At 42.9% G+C, this 26,232-nt stretch overlaps 1 protein-coding gene across 2 annotated transcripts in view; it reads left to right on the top strand.

The window, feature by feature from the left end:
* RFTN1 (raftlin, lipid raft linker 1) overlaps positions 1-26,232 on the top strand; it is a 127,533-nt gene that overhangs the window by 67,035 nt on the left and 34,266 nt on the right. For both annotated transcript variants that reach the window (XM_084858422.1, XM_084858421.1), the window contains exons 5-6: positions 5,071-5,401; positions 22,300-22,503. In XM_084858422.1, coding sequence (XP_084714548.1) covers positions 5,071-5,401; positions 22,300-22,503 — 535 coding nt within the window. The remainder of the gene's footprint in view (positions 1-5,070; positions 5,402-22,299; positions 22,504-26,232) is intronic.

Below are 26,232 nucleotides of genomic sequence, written 5' to 3' on the forward strand. Positions count from 1 at the left end.
CTCAGCAGGCAAATAGATTGGGAAAGGGTTCCCTGAGGGCAGAGAACTTGTCATCCACCACACCATTTCATTCAGACCTAGTGGATGCTGCTGTATTTCAATACATTCAGTATATATTTGATTGGAGTGGTTTAACAACACATGTTCTAAGGTTAGTAAATTTTTACACCTCTGTGGTGTACATAACTTGCCTGCTGCTGCAGCTACTAAGTAGTAACTATTAATAAATATAATAATAAAAGTAGCATAGTATTGAAGCCCAAAGTACTTTACAGCAGTCCTAAGACAGGCAAGTAGCCTGGCTCCATATTGTAGATGGGAATGGGAATTGATTCTTAAACATGGTAGCTTGTCTAGGGTGAGCCTATGTCTGAGCTTAGATTTTAATAGGGAACTTCCAGCTCATGCTCTCAATCACCATACTATGCTACCCTGAATGAAATTTCTATTTGGATAGGAGGACTGACATGTTCCTATGCAAATGCAGTTTTGATTAGCATTCAGACACGAGCAAGATTTCATTACTGACAAATAATGAATGCATTGCAAATTATTTGTATAATTCGGGGGGCCAATATTAATTTCAGAAATTGTTACTTTCACTTGAACCACTTTCTGCCCCTGTGATCCAAGGGTAGCAAATTAGGACAGGTAGTGTTGTTGGAGATGGTTAGTTACCTTGGCCATCACCTTATTAAGGTACATCAGCACCCACCAATGGTAGTTTACTTGAATAGTCTCTTCAGCAGTAGAGTGCCTCATCTCTTTATGTGCACATGCACCAAAGTAAAATAGTAGTTTACTCTCTACTGCATTTGCAGTGTGAATTGTGAAAAAGAGCATTAATTTACTCCTGGAGTATGCTACTGCCGTTTGATAGAGTGGAGACAAATGCAACCCAAAGTAGGCAAGATGTGTTTACAACAGGCTACTTGTCATAACCTCTCACTTGAACCACTATCTGTTTCCATGCTCCAGATGGCTACTTGTCATGATCTCTTGCCTATACAAGAAACAATTTCCTTATTAACTTTTGTGACCCCAAGATAATAAAAAGTGGTAATCTAGGAAGCTGATCCTGGAAAGTAGCAATATCAGACAGTCTCTCTGTTCAGTGTACTCCTTGGATGTCTTATCAATGCATTATACTAGTCACACAGTAGTTCCTCATTTTGACCAATTATCAGAAGTTGCTGGGGTTCAAACTGAGGACTTCCAAGTTCTGTGTGCAACTGCCTCATGTGGTGAACCACAGAACTGTGGATTGGAGTTAAATACCCTCAGATCAAAGACTGGACCCACCCACAGATATTGGACCCTTTTGGGTTCAAAAGGGCTTCCTGTGTGAGTTAGTTTAACCTGAGCAACAAGATCTTCTTGAGCTATAGTGCATTCCTGTTTGTACTTTGGTCTGCTCTTCTGTCCTGGTGTTTGGCCTTGCCCTCAGCTGTGACTTGTGGATTGCTCTGCGATGCTAATTCCTGCTTTGCCTTTGGTAGGGAAAATGCCTGGTTGGCAGGGATAGACAAATCTGTCAGTTTCAGTTTCTCCTAAACTTGATTTTTTAAAAATCAAAAGTTCTTTCCATCCCATTTATGAAAAAACTGGACTGAACAAAATTCTTAACCATCCCTATGGATTGGTTCTTCTTCTTAACCATCCCTACAGATTGGTTCCTTGGCTCTGACTCCTGACTTGTTTCTTGACTTTGATCTCCTTGGTCCTGATTCTCAGACTGTGGCTCATCTTAGACCTCTGACTATGGTCCAGACTTGACACTAATAAAAAAAGAGTACGGCCATTTTGATGGTACAGAGGCCCAATTAAACTGTTCCTTCTTTTAATCTAGATAGCGGAAACACTACCTGTACTACACTGTTAATTTCGGTAAGAGCTTCTACCATGAATTTAATCTCATCTTGGCCTTTTATCAGCAAATTGCATCCCTTATTCCAAAATCCTGCAGCTGTGACCTTATGGCTTTCTCTTGCTTTCCTGGGGAAGCAAGCTTCAATTCCTGCCATCACAGGAAAGTTCAGCCCATGAACTGTTACAGTAGTGTAAAAGAGGAAGCTGTTTCTGTCATCCAGGTGTCGTGTATACAGCACAGTAGTACAGCTGTCAGGAATGATTCTTAACATTTGGGTAACGATACAATGAAGTTTCCTCTGTTCTAAAAATAAAAAAGCTGGAAAAAATTACTGCTTCTCTTTCCTGCCTCCTCTGTCAACATGCAGCTCATGTGGGTAATTGATTCCATCTTAGTGGCATTTGAAAAAGCAGGTATTGTTTTGTTTTGTTTTTTGATCACTAATAATAGGAGATACTGGCACTGTGTACCTAAAATCTGTGGGTGTGAAAGGAGAAGACCTATCTTGTTCTAATACTGTTTATTTTGTATAATGGGATTGTAATTAAACTCCTAATTTTGAGCAAATGTGGCAAACCCACTGTGTTGCTTTTTCTTGCAGCAATGAATTTACCTGCTGCAGAAAAGAGAAGCAGACAACCAATCATATCTTTTCAGTATAGTACCAAAGTTCAGGCTTGGTGTCCCATCATCTGTCTCATCGGTAAACTCTCGGTGAAGGGGTGGTTGGGCCACAGGGCCAGTAGGTCAGTTCTGAATAATGTATTCACATCTATACTCCTCTATCACAGTAGCTAACTGCACATAATCTTCTCTAAGTTAATTTCCAAAATACCTACTTTGTTTTTTCTGCTTCACTTTCTCATTAACCATTCTGAGCCTTATTGTGCTCAGTTAGGAAGATTTATGTGCCCCAAAGCAAGAAAATCTACCACCGGCTGGCCAGTATCTAAAGAGCCACTTGAGCAAGTGAAGGAACATTCCATGCATTGGTGCAACTAGGGCTGAACCTTGGGGGCAAAGTCCAGGACTCTGTAGCCCTGGGGCCCCCCAAATGACCACCCAGAGAGCGATGGTGCTATAATGTAAGTGACTTTAAAATGCACATGCTCAGAGTATTTTCTTTTTATAAACCAGGGCTGGCAAACATTTTTGTTGTTATTCGAACATACCAGGAATGTAGAAGCAGTTGTAAATCATGGAATTGTGGCTGGGGGCATGCGAAGAGAAATGTTAGTTGTATGTTTCACAACTGAAGTAATGTACATAAGTCATCTAAAGAGCCTCCCCATGAGATCATTAAGTTCTGGATCTAAAACTACCTAGCTGCCCAACTGATTCCATGCATGGAATGTGGTAGTGTCACACTTGTGCCAACTTCTCCAGCTGCAGCCCTTAGCCGAGTGCTGCGTTACTCCTGGTTTTAGAGCAGGGGTGGCCAACCTTTTTGGCCCCAAAGCCATGCATGGACACCCATGCACACTCTTCCCTTCACTCCCCCCATCTTAGTGTGCAGGGATGGGGAGCTTTAACGTTCTCCCTCCCTGTCCACTCAGATGGGATAGGTGAGTAGTGGAGAGGTTAAAACCTCTTCTCCCAACCCAGTGACCCTGCTCGGGATTGCTATGTCAGAACAGTGGTCTTTCCCTGCAGCCCAGCATTTTGGGGTGGGGTGGGGGTGGGGTGACATTCACTTCATTTTTTTCATGTCTTGACTTCTTATAAAATGGCTGTTGCTTATGAAGACCTTCTGCTGTATCTCTGTTCTCATATTTAGTAACCCTTGCTCTTGTACTTCCTGTAAGCTTCCCCCTCCCTGCTCATTAACCACACCTTTTTTCTGCAATCCTTTATATTCTTTTTAAGGTTTGTAGTTCTGTTTTCAGTGTTACTACTTTTAGGAATGCCACTTTCCTTCCTCTTTCATTCAGTTTATATTTCCAGGGATTTATTAATTTCTCAGAATCATTAATTCTCTGCATTTCTAAACCCTGATGTCTCACTTTGTGATTCCCCCCCCCCTTCCCTTTAGGATCCTAAATTCATAATTTCGTAATAACTTTTTTCCTGCCTTTTGATTTTGTATTTTGTGCCAGCAGTTCCCTATATTTGAGCTTGTAGTTCAGGGATGCGGAACCTCTAGACTTTGGGCCTAATCCAGCTCCTGGAGGAATTCCCCCCACCCCCCTCCGGCAGCCTCATTATTTTCTCTGATCTCAGGTGGTGGGGAACGTGGCCAGTGCTGGAATGAGCGGCTGCTCTTTCCACCGCTGACCCAGTGGGACAAGACAAACTGCACAAAGCAGAGACTTGGCTGGGACTGGGAAGACCAGCCACTCTTCATGGCCATCAGCTGTGTGGCTTTGCACAGCGTGCACTATCCCCAGGCTCCTCCCAGTGCCAGCTGAATCTCTTTCTCCATGCCTAACTTAGTGCCTCTCCCAGCAAAGAGAAAGGCAAAATGGCCGGGGGGAGTGGGCAGGGCAAAGACAGCAGTGGGTGTGGCAATGCCCACTAATGTTATGTGGCCTGTGGAGGGCCTGGTGTGTGTGTGTGGGCATTTTGGGCCCCCACCCCAATACCAATACAGGTTTTCACCCGTTTTAGTTGTTTAGAGGAACCTTTGGCAACAAGAAAGTTATTTCCAAAGGCAATCCAAGAATTTTTAGCAGCCTAATTTTTGCTATATTATTCTGGTAAAAATAAAATATTGGTAGAAATACATTACAATTTTTCCCAGTTTTGTAATGGTAGTTTGTTGTTTTCCTGAGTTTTAAATTGTGATAGAAAGCATGTTTTGCATTCCTTCCGTGTAAAAAAAAGTATATAATTAAAAGGCAGGTGCAAAAAACAATTGCGATAGCATCAAAATCTAGGAGAAATAAGATTGATTAAAAAGCATGCTACCCTTCATGCACTGGAGGCTGTTAACTAGAAAAAACAAATGCAGCAAATCTATAAAGCAGAAATATTCAATTTTATCCTTCCCCACCCTCCTTTTTTTTAAAGGAATGCATGCCAATATGCTTCCTTGGAACATAATGAACAAATCTAATGAGACTTTTCATGCAGCATTGCCAAGGATGGAAGGGATCCATACCATAAAATAACTTTAGTTCACCTGACATGGTACATTTGAAACAGTTCTGTTCCTAAAGAACAACTTGTAAATTAAAATGCAATCTATCTTGATTTTATAGATTCAAGATGCAGCAAGTCGGGGCTTGAAGTTTGTTGGAATAGTTCCCCAGTATGCTTCCCGAAAGAGCTCCAAGAGCAGCAGTGCTATCATATCCACCAGCAACAGCTCCAGAGAACTAAAAGGTGACAAAAATCCATCAGACTTTCCTGAGGATTGTGCTTCACTGGATCACGAGAAAGCTGACTGCACTAATGGATGCAAAGTCCCAGCAGCAAGGGAAGAAAATGTGGACCAGTGTGTAGACCCCAATGAAGACCCGGGAGGTGAAGGGCAGGTTACTGAACATCTCAGTTTAAGCTCTGGTGGAGAAAATGGAGGGCAACTTCAAGGTGAGGATGCAAGTGCTTCCCCAAGGTTAGCACAATGCTAGATTGGGTCGGAGTTCTCTGCTGTTTGCTGTGTAAATGTGACATTTCAAATGAATAAACTCACTAGCTTTGCCACTTATTTTCATTGATGATATTATTGTTGTTGTTGTTTATACAAAATGCTCTATAATCTTGTTTGTTCTCGCAGTAGTGCTACAGGTGGATAAATATAATGTCCAGTTTACAAAGAGGGCGTGGAGAGTCAAGAGAGATTGGCTTGTTATGGTTACAGACGGAGTCCATGGCTGTGTTAGAATGAAGCCATATTTTTTTCTTGTTTTCAGAATCCAAGCCTTTAATTTCCTGGACCATGCAGGCATTCATAGAGCAATGGAGAAATAATTAGACTGTAATAAAAGGAAAGGCAAATACTAAAGTGGGTTAAAATTGGTCTGCTGCCTGCTGCATTTGTTTTCTGCTGCTTTTCCTCCTTCCAGAGCTGGAGTTCTCCAAGCTTCAGATTGTTCTTTACTTCCATTTACTACTAGAAAATGGGCTTAGTAGTCCCAGAGGAGTTTGCAGCTCCCAGCTAGAAGGAGCAAAGTTCAAAGCCTTTGGGAATGTTTCGACAGCAGTGTAGATCAATTCACGAAACAATTTTAGACCCAAGAGTTCAGGTTTGGTGAGCTTATGGTAATAGTATTTCTACATGAGTATACTGTGTGAGATGCTAATTGTTCAGTATAAAATAGAACTACATAAAAAGAAAACCATCATAATTGTCATGAGGCCTGCTAGCTGTTCTGTCTCTACTCTGTCACAAACAGGCTGCCACCATCTTGTCTTTGTAACAACAGCAACAACAACAACTTTTATTCAGCCATCCAGTACTTTTCTTTACAACAGTGTGGCGTTAACTCTACTGCCCCCTCTGGTAACCTGAGAGGATGCATTCTTGGCTATTTCTATATATTACACTAGCTATTTTAGAATGCGTGTATAAAACCTTTTGTCATATCCTCCTTTTGAGGATTTGATCCCATGTGAACTCAGCCTAAACTGTAATACAATTTTCCATCTCTGTATATAGTTTTCCCACAACATCCAAGATTTATTTTATATTTTAAAATTATTAACTAGGCCCATCTGGCAGGATTTTTAGGTTACTTTCTGTCTTTCTGTTTGTAATTGCCTGTCATGTTCCTGCTTTTAAACAGGTTTGTGGGAAAGCCGGAGAGCAGCAACTCAATCAGTACATTGTCAGATAATAGCCTTTGCAGGCTTTTCTTCCTAGGGTGGCCATGTGTCCTCATCTTTCTAGGGTGGCCCTGTGTCCTCATCATCCTAGGGTGGCCATGTGTCCTCTTTTACAGAGGACTGACCTCTGTTTGAAGGGTTGTCAAAGACTGTCCTCTGTTTGAAGCCATCTCTCTATTTGACGGGTGGCCCGGTCGAATTCCAGTTTAAAGAGAAAGAACCATAAGAACTGGTGCCCATCTCCAGTTAGCACCTGGACAAGCACACAGGTCACCTGGGGAATGCCTCCATGAGTGACTTACTCTGAGCTGACTGCGTTTGGAGGTTATTAGGAATACATGATGTTGTGGCCATCCTACAGCCACCCCGGAGCTTATTGGGGGAAAACCGGATTTCCTGAGGCTGCTTACAGTCCAATTCTTTTTCTTAAGTCGGGTTCATAGTGGTATAGCAGTTGTGTGTCCCAACCCCCGCATTTACCTCGAGTATGCTAGCCCTGCCCAGGGTTGTGCCTTCCACCATGACCCCGGTGAAGGGGTGGTTTCTGTCCCTGTGTTTCCATCCTTGTGTTTCCCAGCACAAACATTTGTGTATCTACTCAGAAATAACTCCCGCTGTAGTCATTGAGGCTTGTCCCCTCCATGCGCACTTCAGCCCTCAATTGAAATAGCACAGTTTAAAGCACTAATTCCCTACAGGCTGTAAAGTGTGATCTCGATGCTGTAATGCTCTGTTGTTTGGTTTATTGCCATTCAGAAGTAACTACTTCCACCTTCAATCATCTGATCCTGCTCAGCATCAGGTTAGAAAGGGGGCTGGTTTCCCATCCCTTTGGTTCCCTTCCCTGTTTTTCCCAGCACAAGGATGTGTGTGTCTACCCAGAAGTAAATCCCATTGTAGTCAATGAGGGTTGTTCCTGAAATGCGCATTCCCAATGTTACTGAGATCCCATGAATCAAAACAACGCATTTAGGAGCTTTAATGTCAAAGCTTCGAAGCTGATGTCAAAGCTTCAACTGATCACAATACGGCAGGGAGAACACTGTGTTCCTGTGTTCTTTGTTGCTTTAAGGAAGCAAGGGAGTGAGTAATGTGGGAGGAGGGGAGGGGGGAGATTGTTCCCAGCTTTGGCAAGTTCAAGGCAGAGAGAACACTGTGTTCCTTCCTGTAATGATTGTTGCTTTAAGGGAGTAAGTAATGTGGGGGAGGGGGGGGAGGGGGGGAAGGAGAGTGATTTTATCCAAGGAGAAGGGGGGGAGCCTGGTTGGCGGGGGGGGGGGAGCCTGTTTTATTGCTTGAGCAGGCCCTGCCAGTCAGATGACATTCACTCCACCACCACCCCACCCCAGAAGTATGTTCTGTGAAGCGACTTATACTGGTGCCGTGCACTCGCTCGTGGAGCTTTCTGTGGACCAAAGCCAGCTCCTTGAAAAATCCGGATAAACCACCTTCGCTTCTCCTTCTGTTGTTGTGGAGATACCCCCCTGGTCACAGTCTTCCACACTGTGGTGAGCTGCATTGTATTTTCTTTTAAATTATAATAATAATTTCTAAATTTGCATCTGTACATATAAATTAGCATATGCAAATAGTTGCCTTCTTTTGTCCTCTTTTTTGGTGTTGCATTTCCTCTTGTTTGGCCATTCATAAGTGGCCACTCTACGCCCAGCACAACAAGCTACTTTTCAGGGATCTTGTTTTAAACTTTGCAGTTGCATTTAAAGGGCTGGTTCAATGTCACTGTGGGCCAAAATATCCAGCTTACATTGCAGTGTTTTGGGAACATGCATGCTGCCTTCCCATGTATACAAGATAAACATGTTACCTGTGGTAGACATCTGAACTCTCTGAGTTCACTTTAACTTTATGTTAAAGTGAAGATCATTTTTCCTCTTGAAGAACCCTGACTTAATTCTCCCTCCTCCTCCTCCAGTTTAGTCTTAGGAAAAGACTCAATAACTAATCAGTAAACTCAGAAAGAAGAAAAAAGAAAGCTGAAGAGTGAGAAAGCAGTCAGATTTTAACAAATAAATTTGAGTTATGTTCAGCCTTTTTTGTTTCTCTGTTTTTAAGGAAAGTAAACTGTTTTACTTTGTTTTGTTTGCACAGCTTTTAAAATAAGGATTGAACCATTTCTGTTCTTTTTGTTTTGACTCCAGACCACAGTTAAGATTCATGCAAACTTTTAAGCATAATTAAAGCTGCAGGGGAGGAGCAGGAGCTGAGGGAGGAAACAAGATGTCATAGCAATAGTATTAGGATCATAGAGCGGGATATAGACAAGGAGACAGCTGGGACCAATAATTTTGTATGATAAAATAGAAACATTGGACAAATGCCTCTTGGAAAAAAAACCTATATATTTTCAGACTATGGCCTATCTCTGGTATTATCTCCTTTTCTTCATGTGTATTGTAACTTGGGAATACTTACCTGCTATTGCTGGGTGGTAATGCTAACAATGTGCAAATTTGGGTATGTGGTATGTGTGTGGTATGTGTGTGAATGAGAAAATGATGCACCTTACTGTACCACAGTATTTTCCCACGGTACATCTGATGTCTTTATTACCCTTTTGTGACCTTCCACTTCCTTTTCCTAACCTGGAAAACTTATTCCAGTCTTGACACTAATCTTTCTTCTTCCCATGTGAGCAAAGAGGTAAAGAATATCTGTATTCTCCACATTATTTGCCTTATCTTTTACAAGAAAACCCTGCTCTTTCACATTTTTCTTTTCCAGAAGGGCATTTTTGGCTAAACTGGAATAATGTATTTGCTAATGAGGATTTCACTATATAGTATTTTCAGAGTTCTGATTTCTTCCATTGACAATTGTTTTGTATTATTCTTTTTTCTTACTTTGATTGGTCTTTGCTTACCCACCTATCTTGCTGTGCCGTACATATGAATTGCACAATGTTATGTCCTATCCACAAGTGTATTCTTAACTTCATAGTGAGCATATAAATGTGTCTCCATTTACAACAGGATTTAAAACATAATTGCTGATGTTGAAATAATGGTGGGTTCTTGTTTAATGTTTAATGTATGTTGAATTGTAAAGTTCTTGGCTGAAAAAACCCTTATCCTGTTTCCTATGAATGATAAAGCAATCCTCTTGATCTATATAAATCCTGGCTCAGCAGTTGGATGGCTTTGCCAAACCAGGATCTCAACATTCATCTTTCATGTGTGTAAAACACTCATATTCCACTTTTACATCTTTGCATGTGCACATTTTGAATATGAGAATTTGATGAATTTGAAGATTTCTATTGCCACTTTTTCAGTTGCCATCTAGGAGCTTGCTGCATTTTTTGGGAATTTTCTTCAAACTGTCTGCTACAAACACTTTAAATGCCCCTGAATCCACAAAGGAGTTTGCGGATCTGGCATAGGACTGGGTTTGTTTTTAAAGAAAATGATGCTGTTGAATGTGTGGTTTTTAATGTAACCCCCTCACCCCTTTTGCCAGATCCCCTGATACTTTATATTTATATTTATATTTATAAAAATAAAATGATAGGCATTTAAAGGGATTTGTAGGGACAACATCTGAGGGGAATATTGCTTGAAAAACTCAATTGCATGTGCAGATGGCACGTGTACCTCCCTCCCAAATTATGATCTCCTCTTGTGAGGGGCCACATATTGACCAGGTTCAGATGACACAACACAGCTTCTCATGGGACATTTAACAAGCTGCTTGGGGTGTTGTGGGAACCTGGCAAGCATGGGTTATGTAAGGGTTAAACAACCTTCGCATAACCCTAAAACAGACCATGGTTGTTTAACCCTCACATAACCCACACTCACCTGGTTCGCATGATATGATAAACCCCATGAGAGTTGCATATTCAAAATGGTAGCCGTAAAAGCCTGGCACACACTGTAACCTCAATAACCCACAGTGGGCTGTTGTCTCATACAAACAGCCCTGTAGCTGTTGTAGGATATTTGAATTGTGGCTGGGGATAAATCTTCTATTAGTTGTAGGTAGTGGCCTGACTATTGTCTTTCGAACGGTTCTTAATCCGAGTAAAATAAGGGTAGGGAGAGAGGGGTGGCTCAATGGTAGAGCACATGTTTTGCATTCAGAAGGCCTGACGTTCAGTCTCTGGTGTCTCTGCTTTAAAAGGTCTCAGCAGGACATCTGCTTCAGACCATAAAGAGCTGCTAACAGAGAGGACAACCTTGAGCTAGGCTTGCCGACAGTCTGACTCAAGGTCTTTCTGCTTCTGTCTCCCCCCACTAGCTTGTATTTGTTTACAATTGCAGGGGTCCGAAAATGCCGCTGCTACTGCTTCTTTTTCCTCCTCTTACAGTTGGGATGGCCCCATATTTATTGTCCCCTCCCATATGATGAAGGGAGATTGAATCCTTCCCTTGCCAGCTATGATTTTTATCAGTAAGCCCTGTTTGCACAGGTAGCAAGCTTAGGAGAAAAGCCCCATTTGGTGCCAAGCAGGGCTTTGTTCTAAGCATTGTAGCCATATTGTGGGGGTGGGTATCAGTAACTTTGTGGCTGGTAAGGGAATGATTAGTCCTTACCTCTCCATGCATAGGGCGGTTCCCAATAAAAATCAGATCCTGCCAACTATATAGAAAAAGATGTAACTGCTAGCTATGTTTTCAAATAATGTGTGGTTTGACCCTCAGCACAAGGCTGCTTCATATATTCATATATGACCTACTTCCTAGGGTTGTTGTGAAGATGAACAAGGTAGGAATTGTAATATAGTTTGCAACCTTAAACAGTTACTATAATCATGCCAAGAATAGAAAGATTTCTCTGCTGATCAGGACTCACTCTCAGGGCTTCTTCACGCAGAGCTTTTATCTGTGGATAAAAGTGGAATTTTGCAGGTCCTTTAGATGACGTCATTAATGTCCAGGGCATCTCCTGCACTAAATGACCTTTATTACAGTTTTTAAAAGATCAGCGATAATGAGCTATCAAATTACCCTGCTTGAGTTCCACTTGAGTGCCCTCCGTGAAAAGAGGAAAAGCCACAATAAGAGGAGCTAGAACAATGAAACATATGGAAGACTCAGAGAAGGGGGGAAAGGAAACAGGTGTAAAGGGAGTCGTGTAAAAGGAGTCCACTGTGATCCCGCATTTAAAATGGAAGCAGAAAGCCCTATTTTAAATGCAGCATTTTAGGCTGGTGTACAGGCCCCTCGATGTTATTGTTGTATTAACATTTTGTCAATTTCCATTAACTTTTTGACAAGACACATCTTTCTGGTGTTTTAATCCTTGATTCAGTGTTATATTTGAACAGAAAACATTGCTGGATGCCATTTGAGATGACAAGTTAAACTTGGTTACCTTTATTCTGATATATTAGGCATCCTTGTTCATTTATTGGCCTTTGAATTAATGTATAATGTGGGCTTGTGTGTGTGTATGTGGTGCACAATTAAACTGTAGAGTTTGCTACCACAACATGTGGTGATGGTCACCAATTTAGTTGTCTTTAAAAGGGGTTAGACCGGGGGTGGGCAAAAGGATATGCATATATTTTGGACTTCAATTTCCAGAAGACCCTGCCAGCATGGCCAGATGGTCAGGAATGCTGGGAACTGAAGTCCAAAACATCTGCAGATTTATCTTCTGTTTACCTCTGGCCATTAGACATATTTAGGGAGGAAAGGGCTATCAGTGGCTACTAGTCATGGTAGCTACATGCTACCTCCAGAGTTAGCAGCAGAATCGCTCTGAATATCAGTTATTGGACAACAACAGCAAGAGAGGACCATCGCCCTCATGTCCTGCTTGTTGGCTTCCCATAAGTTGGCCACTGTAGAAGTAGGATGCTGGACTAAATAGGCCGTTTTTCTGATCCAGCACGATTTTTCTTATTTTTTCCATGTTACAAAACCACTAGCAGAAGCTATGATGTTAGATGATTTATTGGCACTGGTCTTAATTCAAGTTCCATATAAAGCTTTTTTGCAGGGAGGGGGAGAGAATGCAGAAAGAATAAAAGGCCATGTGAAGGGAGGAAGGGGACTACCCTAGGGACAAAAGCTTGCTCAGATTGAACGCTAACCCAGCAACATAGGCTGCCACTGCCCCTTATGTCCACCTCGGCCTGAGCCAGGACCTTATAGGACACCTCTAAGGCTTATGAAACAAGGACCCAAGCCAGCCCACCCACCCCCCATTTCAAAGCCTCAGGCCTGAAACCTTAAATAGGAGCAATAATCAAGAGAAAAGTTCTGGACTTTGTACCAAGGCCAATTGGAATAAAGCACACACATTTAATTAAGATAGGTGGTAAGTTTATTTACAAAAAGGGAAAAGGGAATAACATACAAAAGAACCAGAGCAGTGTTTGGAAATAGTACTTACAGGGCAAAACAACAAAACTGACCAAACCTGTCTATGCGTACCAGCAGCATGGATCTTCAGTGGAACAGGACCTCAGAAAGCGAACCCTCCAAGGCAAATATTGGACAGGGCAAAACAAAAGCAAGCAAAAGCCTCAAGCTTCCCCCGCGGGGGGGGGGGGGGGGCTTATACCCAAAGCCCGTAGCAAATCTGAGGTGATCTCCATTAGCCAAACATGAGCTAGCTGTAGCCGGTCTTCCCAGACCTTTGGGGCGGGGGTGCACAGAAAGTTCCCACAAACACTCATCTGAACTCGTTCAGCCCAATTAGGGTTCTGCTTTGGCCTTGAAGCCAGGGACAGTACAAGATAATACCCACAGTTGGCCTAACGAATACATGTAGGCTGCTAGGACACAGAATGGATTTTTTGGCAGGCCACTGTGGGTTGTATCCAGTACTGGCCATTTGCAAGCAGAGCGGAAGCAGCTAGAGGACCACATTTATTTCCCCCACTACAGTCCCCATCATGGGCATGGTTATAATATAGCACATCAGCACATGTGCCCTGAATCTTCTGAGCTGTCCCAATGACATAAGAACATAAGAAGAGCCATGCTGGATCAGACCGAGGGTCCATGTAGTCCAGCATTCTGTTCACACAGTGGCCAACCAGCTGTCGGCCGGGAACCCACAAGCAGGGCATGAACACAACAGCGCCCTCCCACCCATCTTCCCAAGCAACTGGTGTACATAAGCTCACTGTCTCTGGTACTGGAGGTAGCACATAGCCATCAAGACTAGTAGCCATTGATAGCCTTTTCCTCCAGGAATTTGTCTAATCCCCTTTTAGAAGAAGTATTTCCTTTTATCTGTCCTGAACCTCCCACCAATCAGCTTCATAGGTTGACCCCAGGTTCTAATATTTTGAGAGATGGAGAAAAATGTCTCCCTATCTCCATTCTCCACACCATGCATAGTTTTGTAGACCTCTATCATGTCTCCCCTTACCCTCCTTTTTCCCAAGCTAAACAATCCCAGCTGTTGTAACCTCTCATAGGGGAGATGCTCCCGCCCCTCGATCATTTTAGTTGCCCTTTTCTGCACCTTTTCCAGCTCTACAATATCTTTTTTTTTTAGGTGTGCTGACCAGAACTGTACACGGCATTCCAAGTGTGGTCACACCATAGATTTGTATAGGGACAGTGTGATACTGGCACTTTTATTCTCAATTACTTTTCTAATTATGCCTAACATGGAATTTGCCTTTTTTTTTTTTTTTACAGTGGTCGCACACTGGGTTGACATCTTCATTGAGCTGTCCACCACAACCCCAAGATCTCTTTCCTAGTCCGTCATCGCTAGCTCAGATCCCATCAGACTATACTTGAAGTTGGGATTTTTTGCCCCAATGTGCATCACTTTACATCATCTCCCTTAATACAAATCTGCCTCTCCCGCTGAGTTTAGTAGCCTTGCAGTGACTAGGAGACCTTAGGACTCCCTTAGCAGACCAATAGGAGGTGTAGCATGAAGGCAGCAGCCTTTGAAACTTTAGGAGACACTGGCTGTCTGCTCATTTTCCTCTTTCTCCCTACCTTTCTGCTCTTACCTCCCCACTGCTAGGAGCTTGCTTGCAATGAAAGTTTGAAGAGAGAGGGGGAAAGGCATGAATGCCTCCCTGTGAAATACTGGTACTGCCATTTCACACAGCATTTTATTTTACTGCCCTAAACTGGAACGTTTGGTGTCTGCAGAAGCTCAGTGGTTTCAGCACAGTGAAGGATTTAATTAGTCTCCACAGACCTCTTCCCCTCCCCATCTTTCACTTTCCCCACAAAGCTGCATGCAGCAGATTATACCAAAAAGAGGGTTAGGACTATGTGACATCATGCTCCAGGACATGCTGGGGAGGCTGCATGCAGAGTGCTTCATGGCACTGCCAGCAGGCATAGGACATTTAAATTAAGTTTTACGTTTTTTAAAAAAGGAGCCATCTCACCTCATGAAGTTAATTAAAGTGTGTACAGCCGTCCCACCCCCTCCCAAATTCCTCTCAAGTGCTACCCCCCTGAAAGAGCCTCTTAGTTAGAGGAATTCTCTCCCTCCATTTCCAATTATCATCTAGTTTTCATCTTCTCCCCTCCTCTATCCTCTTAGTTTGGGGGATTCTCCCCCTCCATTTCCAGTCACCATTCTACTTTTCATCTTCCCCCCTCCCCTATCCTGGTGTTTTGTCAGGGATGAGTCTAAGTGCCTTGAGATGTCTGACAGCTCCAGTTCTGAATCAGAGTTGGAGCAGCTAGATTAGAGGCCAGGGAAGGGACCCTCTCTAGTGAGCCAAGATGCTAGGAGAGATTCCTCCTAAGACCTTGACAAACAGATGGCCCAGGTTGAATCCCTGCCCCCTCCCTCCACTGTGAGAACTCAAGTTTCCGAGAAGGAGGAAGAGGAGCGTGACCTGAGAGATGCTAGGGCACGTCCCGAAGCAAAGCGGGAAAAGTTAGGGGCAGGGCTCAGATGCTCCACCAGGATAGCCATTCTTGGAAGCCAATGTAGGAGGGAGCCACCCTAAGGGAAGGGCATCAATGTGAAGCAGGTCTGGCCGCAAGGTTCACACTCAAACTGTCAGCAACTTCACTACCTTCAAGTTCATCTCCTCTAATTAGGGATCACAAATTAGTTGTTTAGGAGCCTGAGCTAGTGTGAGAGTTTCCTGGAATCTGCATTTGTAAAAAGGCTAGTTTTTAGCAAAATAAAATAGTATTAGCCTGAAGCTTTGTCTCCTTGTGGTGTTGATTGTGAAGCGGGAAGGACAATCCATTTCTGACATCTTTCTCTACTTAATTCCATGTAGAGCACATCTTGGGGAATTCTTAAGATGAGAGGGTGGTGGATAAGAGAAGTTCTGAACTACACTTGACTTTATGCAAACAGATAAGATTGTTTTTCTCCTCTTCACCCAATTCTTTGAGAAAAATGGGTTCATATCGTTGCAGATTAAGGAATCTGGGGCTATTGTGTTCCTCAGTTTTCATTATCCAGCGATGGAATGACAGGCTTTAGGTTTCTTTGTGGGGGCTGGGGCTGGGGGTGGAGAGATAAATACTGTTCCCTCATGCAAATCCTATGTATGTATACTCAGACGTTAAGTCCCTTTATGTTCAATGAGGTTTAGTCCCAGGAAAGTATACATAGCATTGCAGCCGATGTTACTTTTGTGGGGAGGTTTACAGCCTGATCTTCTGCATGTACTCAGAATCAAGTCCTGCGTTGTGAGCATGGTACTGCAGGCTTTATAAACTGCCCACCCCATTCCACTTTACTGACTTTACTGGATGCTTCATAAACTGCCCACCCCATTTCACTCAAGTGACTTCTCTACTCTTTCAGCCCAACCCTATGCATGTTTTGTCATTTGTGGGGTTTTTTTGCATTCTGCATGGATTCTAGCTTCCGTGTTCAGGGAAAGGCACTCAGTACATGCTCAGATATACTTTCTCCATAACTTAGTCCAAGTATTGAAACCAGACTCCTTGGCTGAATCCTGGTAAAGTCTTGGCACAAATTAAGTTATAGAGAGGAAGAGACAATGAGAACTTGCATATAACAAGGAGGAGGTGGAGGAGAGTTGCAAAAACCCCCAAACCCTTCTGTTCTTTTGAAGAGTTGCTGGAGGATGGAGAAATGCGAAGGGATTGTTGTCTGGAGAGGAATAGAATATATGTGATGTAGTTGTAGTTTTCTTGCAACATGCGTGGTCAGTGCTTAATCTTACAATTGGAATGCTGAGGCTTTAATCTATGTGGGATATATCCCATCTTTATTAAGTGTGTGGGGAGGGAGACACTGCAATTGTTCAGCAGAGAGAGAAAAGTATTCTGCTTATGCTCATAGGCACTCTTTATTTCACTGTTATTTTTGTACTAACATTGGTGAAATATAAAGAAATTCTAGTAATTGTAAATTTGCATGCTACTAGCACATGCAAATTTGTGTCATGGGCCTATGCCCCAGACCTTTTAACTTCCTAGCAATGCCACAACCCTCCCCCCCATCCCCAAAGTTGCTCTGGATGGTTGGGGGACCCTTTTGTAGTAGATTTGGCAGGTGTGTGAAGGGTTGCGGGGGGGGGGGAGAAGTAGGGGAAGTCTTGGGCCACAAGTGGAAGTCTGATAATTTATCAGAGCTAATATAAAACACAGACTTTTTATTTGAAAGTAAATGATATTTTAACATGCGTTATGTGGCATAACTGAATCACTATTGTCACCGCAATGCAAATTAGAACATATGTGTGGTGGTGGGGTGTTTCTGCTGGTGCAGTAGTTAAAGGTATTAAATGCAGAAGAGATATTAGTAAAATTGCCTTCCCTGTTTTTAATGCTTTTAAAAAAATAATTAACATGATGCCATTTAAAAAATCTCTTGCTTATGCATTATAGAATCATATTTTATTTTTTGGGACTTCTAAGAACAGCTTGTCAGGAAGGCTTGTTAGTATTTCTAATACTTTGCTCTTGCCTTAATTAAAGCATCTCTTTTTTCTATTTGAAAGAACCATCATGTGCTTCCTTTGGCAGCTTCAAACTTCTAATGACTCCTTCCTAACAACTCCTTCCACACTCCTCTCCTTCCCCACTTAAACAGTGTTGATGTTATAGTGCCCTATAAAGAGAGATGTTTCAGAAAGTGCCTGCAAGTTTAAAAGTATGCAGCTTTCACAGGAGGCAAGACCTAGAAGAAAAAGGAACAGTCACAAGCTAGAAAAGATGATGACAGCTTGTTCAATAAAGGGTTAGTCGTATTTGAAGTAACTAAAGAGATCCAAGCTAGTTGTTAAGGAGCAACTTGGTGACAAGATGAAAGAAAGAGAGACAGAGAAACAGGCAAGAAAAGCAAAGAAAAATATGGGGGGAAAGACTGCCTTGCTTTATGTAATAGAAACATAGAGATACAAACTGTTAGTTTAGCCCTTTTCAGGCGTTCTCCTTCCCTTGATCATTATCACATGGGGGAAATGAGGTGCGTGTGGACCCTCTTTCTCCTCACAGTTGCATAGAGAAGAACAGTGAATGGGGCTGTTGTGACTTCTCCAGTTCTAAAATTGGAGCTCAAGGCTTCCTGCCAGTATTCTCGCTATTTGAAGAGCATGCAGATGGTGCTCTAGATGGGGAAAAATTGTGAATTGGGAACAATGACTGCACAACTTATTTGTGGCCCTTGCTGTTACTAGTGGATAACGGGAAGAGAACTTCCATGATGCAGGAGAAGAAGTGTGATATATGTGACACCGTCCTGGGAAGAGGGATTAGAAACAAGCCAATCTAGAACCTGGGAAAAGAGTAAAGCTGATTCTGTTAGCAAAGCGAAGTTGGTGCTACTTCTGTAGTGGCAGTTATTCCCATACTTTGTACACACAAAAAGAGACTGTCATTTTGTGGGGGAAATAATCACTTTGCTCAAGTATGCAAAAGGAAGCAAATAGGCAGAAGCCCCAGGTTAATCAAGTAGGCCAAGAGCAACAAAGAGGAGAATGTTTGGGGAATAAATACAAAAATGGAAATACTTTAAGCAGGTGCAGACAGCAACCTAAAAAAACCTTGTTGCAGATAGAGGAGTAAGACTCTAGACACCAGCACCTGCAATTTTTATTAGAGGAAAAACGCCCCATTAGAGCAAAGGGGAGGCTTTCCCCGGGTGTAAATTACAGTGGGTGGGTGTATGTTTAAGTGAGAGTGAGAAAGAGAATGGATGGTTGATAACTGGAGTATGCCTGTGTGTTTCAGTGGGACTAGATGGATGGGGTGGTGTGTGCATGTGTGTGCCCATGAGGGAAGAGTCGTGCCCACTTTTGCCTTCGACATGTTGTCCTTCAAGGGTACAGTGCCCTTGGTGGGGGAAGGGGGAAAATTCTCCACCCTTGGTCTAGACCAATCTATGGAAGCCTGCAGGAGTCTCCAACGTTTGCAACAAACAACCACTGTGTTGTTATACCCTCCTGCAGAATGGAAGATTGTCAACCAAAGATAATGAACTACAACAGTACAAGGATACTTCAAAGAAGTGTGCCAAGAGAAATAAGAACTCATTATTCTAGCAGATAGCTATGACATCTTGAGGAGAATCAAACTAGTCCTACTGGCAAATATTGAAAAATAGTACAACATGCTTAAGGTGGACTTTAGGGAACTGTAAAGACAAAAGGCTACTACAAGCAAAGATCTGGGTTTCCACAGATGGATATAATGACAGAAAAACAGTGTACAATCAGGGCTGGTATGAAGGGTAGGCATGGTTGGGTACCTGCCGAGGGCCTTAACCCCAGCAGGGGTCTATTGACAGGAGTCCCCTGGAGTTGCTCTTCCTCTGTGCCATTGCAGCCTCCTTATTCACCTGCCTCTTGCTCTGGCCCAGACAATGGCGACAGTGAGAAGGAGGAGCAGTAGATGCCACTGCCTACTTGCTCGTTGGAACTCTGCCTGTCAAGCAAGCAAGCGGTAGCAATGATGAGAAAAAGGAGAAGGAGCAAAAGCAGCTGGTAGCCCCAGCCTGAGGCATTTAGCCACCTCAAGCAAGCTGCCCCCGCCATTCTGCTTTTTCTGGTGGCAGTGGTGCGTGTGCCGCCGCCTCCTCCCACCTGACTTGCTTGGCTAGCCCCCCCCCCCCCCGGCTGGCCAGCTAATCTAGCTGGCTGCTCTTGCACACCCGGCTGCCCAATTGCTGCTCCTGTCTTGTGTTGTAGCCATGGGGTGCCTAGGAGAGGTCGAACAAACAATTGTGAGAGGTCCTGAATGATCGCGAGAGTGTTGGGACCTCTCGCAGTAGTTTGGCCAACCTCTCCCAGGAGCTCTGCTGCTGGGTGGGAGTGGTGGCCGGGTGTGTGCAAGAGCAGCCAGTTGGGTTGGCTGGCCGGCCAAGCAGGTTGGGTGGGAAGAAGGCAAGCGAGCAGGAACAGCCAGTTGGGTTGGCTGGCCGGCCAGCCAACTTGATTAGCTGCTCCTGCCCTCCCGCCCATTTGCTCACCCGCCTCCCTCCCTCTCAAACTGCTTGGCCAGCTGGCCAACCCAGCTGGCTGCTCTCTCATGCATATGCTGGGCTGCCACTCCTGCCCCGCTGCTGCAGGTCGGGTGGGAGCGTGAGTGGGTGGCTGGGCAGGAGCAGTGCCCAGCGGGTGGGTGGGTGGGAGAGAGCGACTGGCAACACCAACAAGCGATGAGCCCTTTGGAGGGGGAGAGTGGCTCAATTCACCTCTCTTCCCATTCCACCATCTGATGTACTTGTATCAGGCTGCGTCATTATACAGCCAGCCCTGGCAGCTAGTGACAATGGTGGTGAGAAGTTGGACTCCCTGAGGGAGGGAGCCCACTGTGGATGTCTTGCCAAGGGTTCTCAAAAACTGGAGCCACACCCGATAAAAGACGCCTGCCTTGTCTTGCCACTACACTGCTTTCAACAGTAGAGGCAGTCGGGGCCAAACTAGACATGACATTAATTGGTGAATGCAAGGAAGATGTGTGTTTTTGTTATGTAAATAGCACTCATAAGGAAGCCTGATTGTCTCAGGACCAAGTTGGGTGTATGGGGAGGGGAAGTTTAACACATTCTCTCCCTGCTACCATCCAGACAAATACTGCCTCCAGGCGGGTGCTCCTTGTATTTCAAAGGAGCAAATGGAAAGAGGAAATGTACACATCTGTGTAACTACAGAGCCACACTGCACAGTGCAGTTAGCTGTGCTGCAGCAGGTGTTTTTGTTGAAAATTGCATTTGCACCTGGTTACCAGAACATTGTTTCCCAACACAGAATGACTTGGTTTTCAAACAATATGAAGTTAAAAATGAAAGTTTCTGCAGATAGAAAGTACAATGCCAAGGAGTCTATGATAAGACAAGGAATCCTAACTTTACTATGATAAGACAAGGAGACCTAAAAGAAGGAAGGTGGAAATTGTTTTTCCTCTCAATGCAAATTCAATGACAGTAACTAAAATTAAGGAATCCAATATCGCAATGCAGTCCATGCAATCACCAGAAACTAATTTCATTTCAAGGTCATCAAAGAACCACTTGTTGAGGTGGGGGAAGAAGAAAAAGACAAGCAAAAATCTAACAGATGAGGTGGTGGAGAAGAACAAGGAATGGACAGAGAAAATGTCAGCCAGTGCAAAGCAAACGTTATCATACTGCAAGAGAGGCATCCCCCAAAGTACTTGAGAGACTATGTGCTAAATGAAGTTTATGTGAAATAGAAAATCAATAAAGCTGTTGGGTGTATGTTGCATAGAAGAATAAATACTTTAGATTGGGAAAAAGACTAGTGCCATATGGAGAGTGGTACTAGAAAGTATGTCTGTCACTTTAAGAGAAGGCAGCACTCTCATACACGCATGGAGGAAGTTGCAAGCTAGGCTAGATAACCATGCAGTTTGTTTAATAAAATTATGTTAGTATTTTAAAACTAAAGGTGTCTGAGCAGTTGTTCTAGACGGCATCAGTCTAGATGCATACATTAAAACAACCCTTCCCCTCTGCTACAAAGGGAGAACATCCTTCTGATCACACCAAAGGAAGGAAGTGTAAGCTATGGACTTCTGAAACTGCTGCAAGCTAGTCTGCTTGCTGTGTAACAATTCTGTGAACCATAGACCTCTTGGAACAGCTGAGAGGTCATGAAATCATCTCAGAATTGCAAAAAGAGATGCAGTATTCTTAGAACAGAGTGGCCCTTAACTGCAAGGATCCTCTGATGGATGGAGGGGATTTATGTGAGAGATGTACTCTGTAGAACTTTACCTGTTGTTCCAGAGGGATGGTTGCGTTCACCAGTAGCAGCAAGAAGGTATTTAGGGTGCATCTAGGTGCTGCGCCACATTCTTTCATCTTGTTGTTAAGTGTGTATCATTCATGCCTGTATTTTGTACAAGGTATGTAGTCATGGTTTTCATCCTCAAGTGAGTTCTACGTTTACCAGCCCTATGTTCTGTGGATGACTTATAAACTTGTTTCCTCCTTTATTTGGTCATGCAGATTCAGATGGCAAGAAAGCTTTGTGGCTGAAATTATTAGTTCACCTCTTTTAAGGTAATTCTGTAGCAAGGTAGAAAAACAGCTTTTGTTAATGGTCCAGTAATGTTTTCATTATACATAGGGAAAAACTCAGCTAATAGTGCTTATTAATGTGTTGCTTTACTTCAGGCTGACTGTTTTAGCTGTTGGTTGGTATAGGAATGCAGTCCATCAGTCAATACCCTAGACATGGATAGTGCACTGTGTTTGCTGCTTTTTCAGTTATTGCTATTTCATCACATTGTATTTTTGTTTAGAAATTGAGATCTTCGCTGTCTTCAACAAACCAAAGACCTCACACAGATCTAGCCAGTACTACACTGCAACAATTCCTGTGAGAATCATCAGTAATGGGCAGAGCATTTGCAGCTTAGAAGCCAATTGGCTGGAGCATATGACAGATCACTTCCGGAAAGGGAGCACATTGGTGAATGCCATCTTCAGTCTTGGAATGGTAAATGGTATGGACTTTTTCTGCAAGATTTTTACCTGGTTTATCTTAATCCCTTTAAATGAAGATCAGTTATTTTCTCTTCCTCTGTATCTGTTGAAGTGCACAAAAGTAGTTCAGAACTGAAAATTTGAGAATATTAGTTATTTTACAAGTGATAGGAACTCTTTTTTTAAAGTCTGAAATCAAAGAAATGAGGCAGATGTGCCTAAGTAGCACCTCATTCCCTAGCTTCAATTTCCTGTCTTTCAGATAGGTTCTCAGCAAAAGGAATATTATCTTTTTCTGCTAATTACACCTTGAAATTACATGCCATACTAAGTGTGAATTATTTGTTGGTGTCAATCAGGAACAGTCTTTGAAGCAGCAGCACCTTTACGGATTTTCAAGCTGCTGAATTTAATTCCTGTAAAACTACTTCAGTGTTTTGGAGACCACTGCTCTCATGGCAAATGGATCAGTTTTAAATTTTAATATAAGTTAGACTATATAAAAACCTCAATCCAGAGTCCCTGGGATGTGCGTATGCATGCACGCTCACATGTGTGCACACAGACACACACAGATTCAGGGCCAGGAGGCTTCCAAATTCACCTCAATGGAGGTGGAATTTCCATCCACAAACAGGTTTCATATAAAGGAGCTGCTCCTTCCAGTGAAAAGAATCCCATAAAGCTGATTGGTGGCTGATTCTGGACAGATAACAAGGAGATTCTTCTTCATACAGCACATAGTTAAAACTGGAATTTTCTACCACAAGATGTAGTGATGGCCATCAATTTGGATAGCTTTAAGAGGGGATTAGACAAATTCCTAGAGGATGAGGTTATCAATGGCTACTAGTCCTGACGGCTAAATGCTAGCTCCAGTATCAGAGGTAGTATGCCACCAGTTGGTAGGGAACATGACCGGGAGGGTGCTGTTCCACTCTCTGCCCCCAGAATATGACCTTTATAATAGGATTTTCCTGTCCCTAATTATGACTGTAAACCACAGACTCTAATTCTGCAATTCCTATCCTCCCGCATCTTATACCTATTCTGTCATGTGCTCTGGGAGGGGAGCGATGCCCTTTTTGTGTTTTTCGTTCTGAACACAGAAATCTTGGCTTATAACACATGTACTATGGAGGGTGACGCTTCATCAGTCTCATCTATATATCAATCCATTTGCTTTTTAGTTGAGCTACGTACCACAAACATGCTTATTCTTCTGACTACTCAGAAATAATCACGTTCAGAGTCATAAGGTGCAATTCTAAAGCTAGCCAAAGTCTGCTGGTGGAATGGCACCTGCACCGCCAGAGGCCCCTTCCCGATATGCCCAGGAAAAGCTCTGTGGCCGTAGATGCCCTGCCAGCAGTGAAGGTGGGAAGTGGGGTATAGATCACAATGGGAGAGAAAAAAGAAAGATAGTAGAGTGAAAGAGTAATAAAAACCCAAGCTCCTGCCCTGCCCCAGTGAGCCAGGAGGGTTTAGAAAGTGGCAGTACCATCACCGTGTAATTCCCCCCACCCTGCCATAGGATTGCTCTGAGAGTATATCTCTTAATATTTCCAAATAGCAGTTCATTATTTGTTCTGTATACTATGTTTATTATTGTTATTGTGAGAAACATTCTAGAAGCTTCCTTCACTTGAATTTACTTGACTTCACTCAAACAAAAGGCTATTTTAGAATTTGGCCTGAAAGTTAAAAATCTGGGCACAGTTATTTAACATTGCTCTGTCTGTCTGTCTGTCTGTCTGTCTCTCTCTCTCTCTCTCTCTCTCAATCGCTCTCTCTTAATTTTTAAATAAAAGGTTTTCTTTTATTTGTCTTGTATTTCCTCTAGGATGCTCAAGGCAGTGTACATGAGGATCCTAGCCAGCCTCCTATCCAGGCACTTATTAGATGCAGACCTGCTTAGCTTCAACAGGACTACTGCATCATGTGCCTTCATATCATGCCCTGACCCCAACATTTTTGTCTTAGCATCTAATGCTAGCCTTGCTGAAGATAGGACCAACGGTGCTCCTGTTCCAGTGAGATACCTGTGTCAATCTATTGCAGCAAAAACAACAGTGTCTCTTGTGACACCTTAAATACAGAGTTATGTAAAGCATTCTCCTTCAAAGGCTAGAGCCCACTTCATCATATAACATTGGCCGTGTTCAGATGAAACAGCGTCTGGTGGCAGTTAGTGGGTTAATTAACTCACAGTTGTGGGGACACACACGACAGGTAAGGCACGTGTGAGCCACTTCCGGTTTCTTAGAACAACCTACAAATACAGCATTTCTAGGTTGTTTCTGTGATGTCCAAACAGGTTTGGGTTTGTGAGTTAAACAACCCCAATTTAACCCATGGGTTGTTCTTGGGTTAACTAACCCTCAAATTGCTGCCAGATGCTGCCATTATGTCTGAGCTGGGTAATAGAGTTTCACTCTCCAGTGTGTGTACGTGCATGCATGTGTGTGTGCGATATATATGCTCACCTTTCTCCCTTGTTTACCCATATGCTTGGAACTGCCTCCCAGAACATCTGTATGATGCTACCTCTCTTCCTTTCTTCAAATCCTTCAACACAATCTGTAGTTCCTATGTCCTACTGTAACCTTACCTGTAGCTAATCCTAAGGACCTGTAACTGAAACAATTGTATATCCCATCCCTGTCTGCCCTTGCTCCATTCCCCTACCTTTCTATGTTGTTTCCTCTGTGTCAGATCTCAGAGTGTAGGCTCCTTGGTGTCTTTTTAGATTAAATTAAATTGGTAAAAGTTTTGGAAGTTGCTTCGTAGTTGATAAAAGTTCAACAACTTACTGGGATCAAATCTGGGATCCATGAACTAGGATTCATGAAATGTGAGGTTTTTTGGATCCCACCATGTAAGTGGAAGGCACTTCAACCTGTGCACAGGTGCCATTGATTTCTCCACCCACCCCCCACCAAAATATTTGCATTCCATTACACTCCCATGAAACCAGGCTCCAGAGGATCAGGGGACCATCCAGAGCAACTGTTTGGGGTGTAGGTGGCTACAGGTGGAGGAACCAGTGACACATGTCTGCACAAGCACCCTCCAATCATGCAGGGAGTCTTTGGATCCAAACCGAAGTTGAGTGAAGGCAGCTTCTAGAATGTTTCCTGCTTTATTTTGCTTGCTGCCAGAAATCTCACAGCAAATAACAATTATCAATGAAATCAGTTTATCCTTGTTAAAATTAAATAGGGAAATTAATAGCCAGTCTTAATTTTTTCATCCCATAGCTAAGAAAATTCTAAAGGGCATATGATGGAATGCTTTGTTCTTGTTTCTCGGCAGGTCATATAAATTTCTAGCTAACTTGCTTAGAAACAAATGGTCATTAATTTTATATGTATAAACTGCAGTTTCAAAACTATGAGTCAGTGGGCCTGATACAGACCAATTAGGCCTTTTTTCTAAGGCAAACATTTTATTTCTGGACCCTTATAAGTATATTGCTTAATATCCCAAATGCAGCATATGAGAAGTATTATTCTGTTGTTTAAACATTAAAAGTGCATTTATATAACAGGGGCTCTGTGGGAGTTTCCTAATGTCAGTTTCTGTAGTTAAAGTGCCTTCAGAAGGGAGGTTGCAAAATGAGCATAACCGTTTACTTTGTGAATAAACAGAAGAGTACTTGTATAATACAAGTTAGAAAATGTGTTCCTAATGGGTAGGATGCATTGCTGGAGAATGGTCTAGGTCCTAAGGGACCTTTTTACCCACAG

This window comes from Heloderma suspectum, chromosome 5, assembly GCF_057233095.1.
Source record: "Heloderma suspectum isolate Gila_16-S chromosome 5, 16-S_ref, whole genome shotgun sequence".
Classification (NCBI taxonomy): domain Eukaryota; kingdom Metazoa; phylum Chordata; class Lepidosauria; order Squamata; family Helodermatidae; genus Heloderma; species Heloderma suspectum.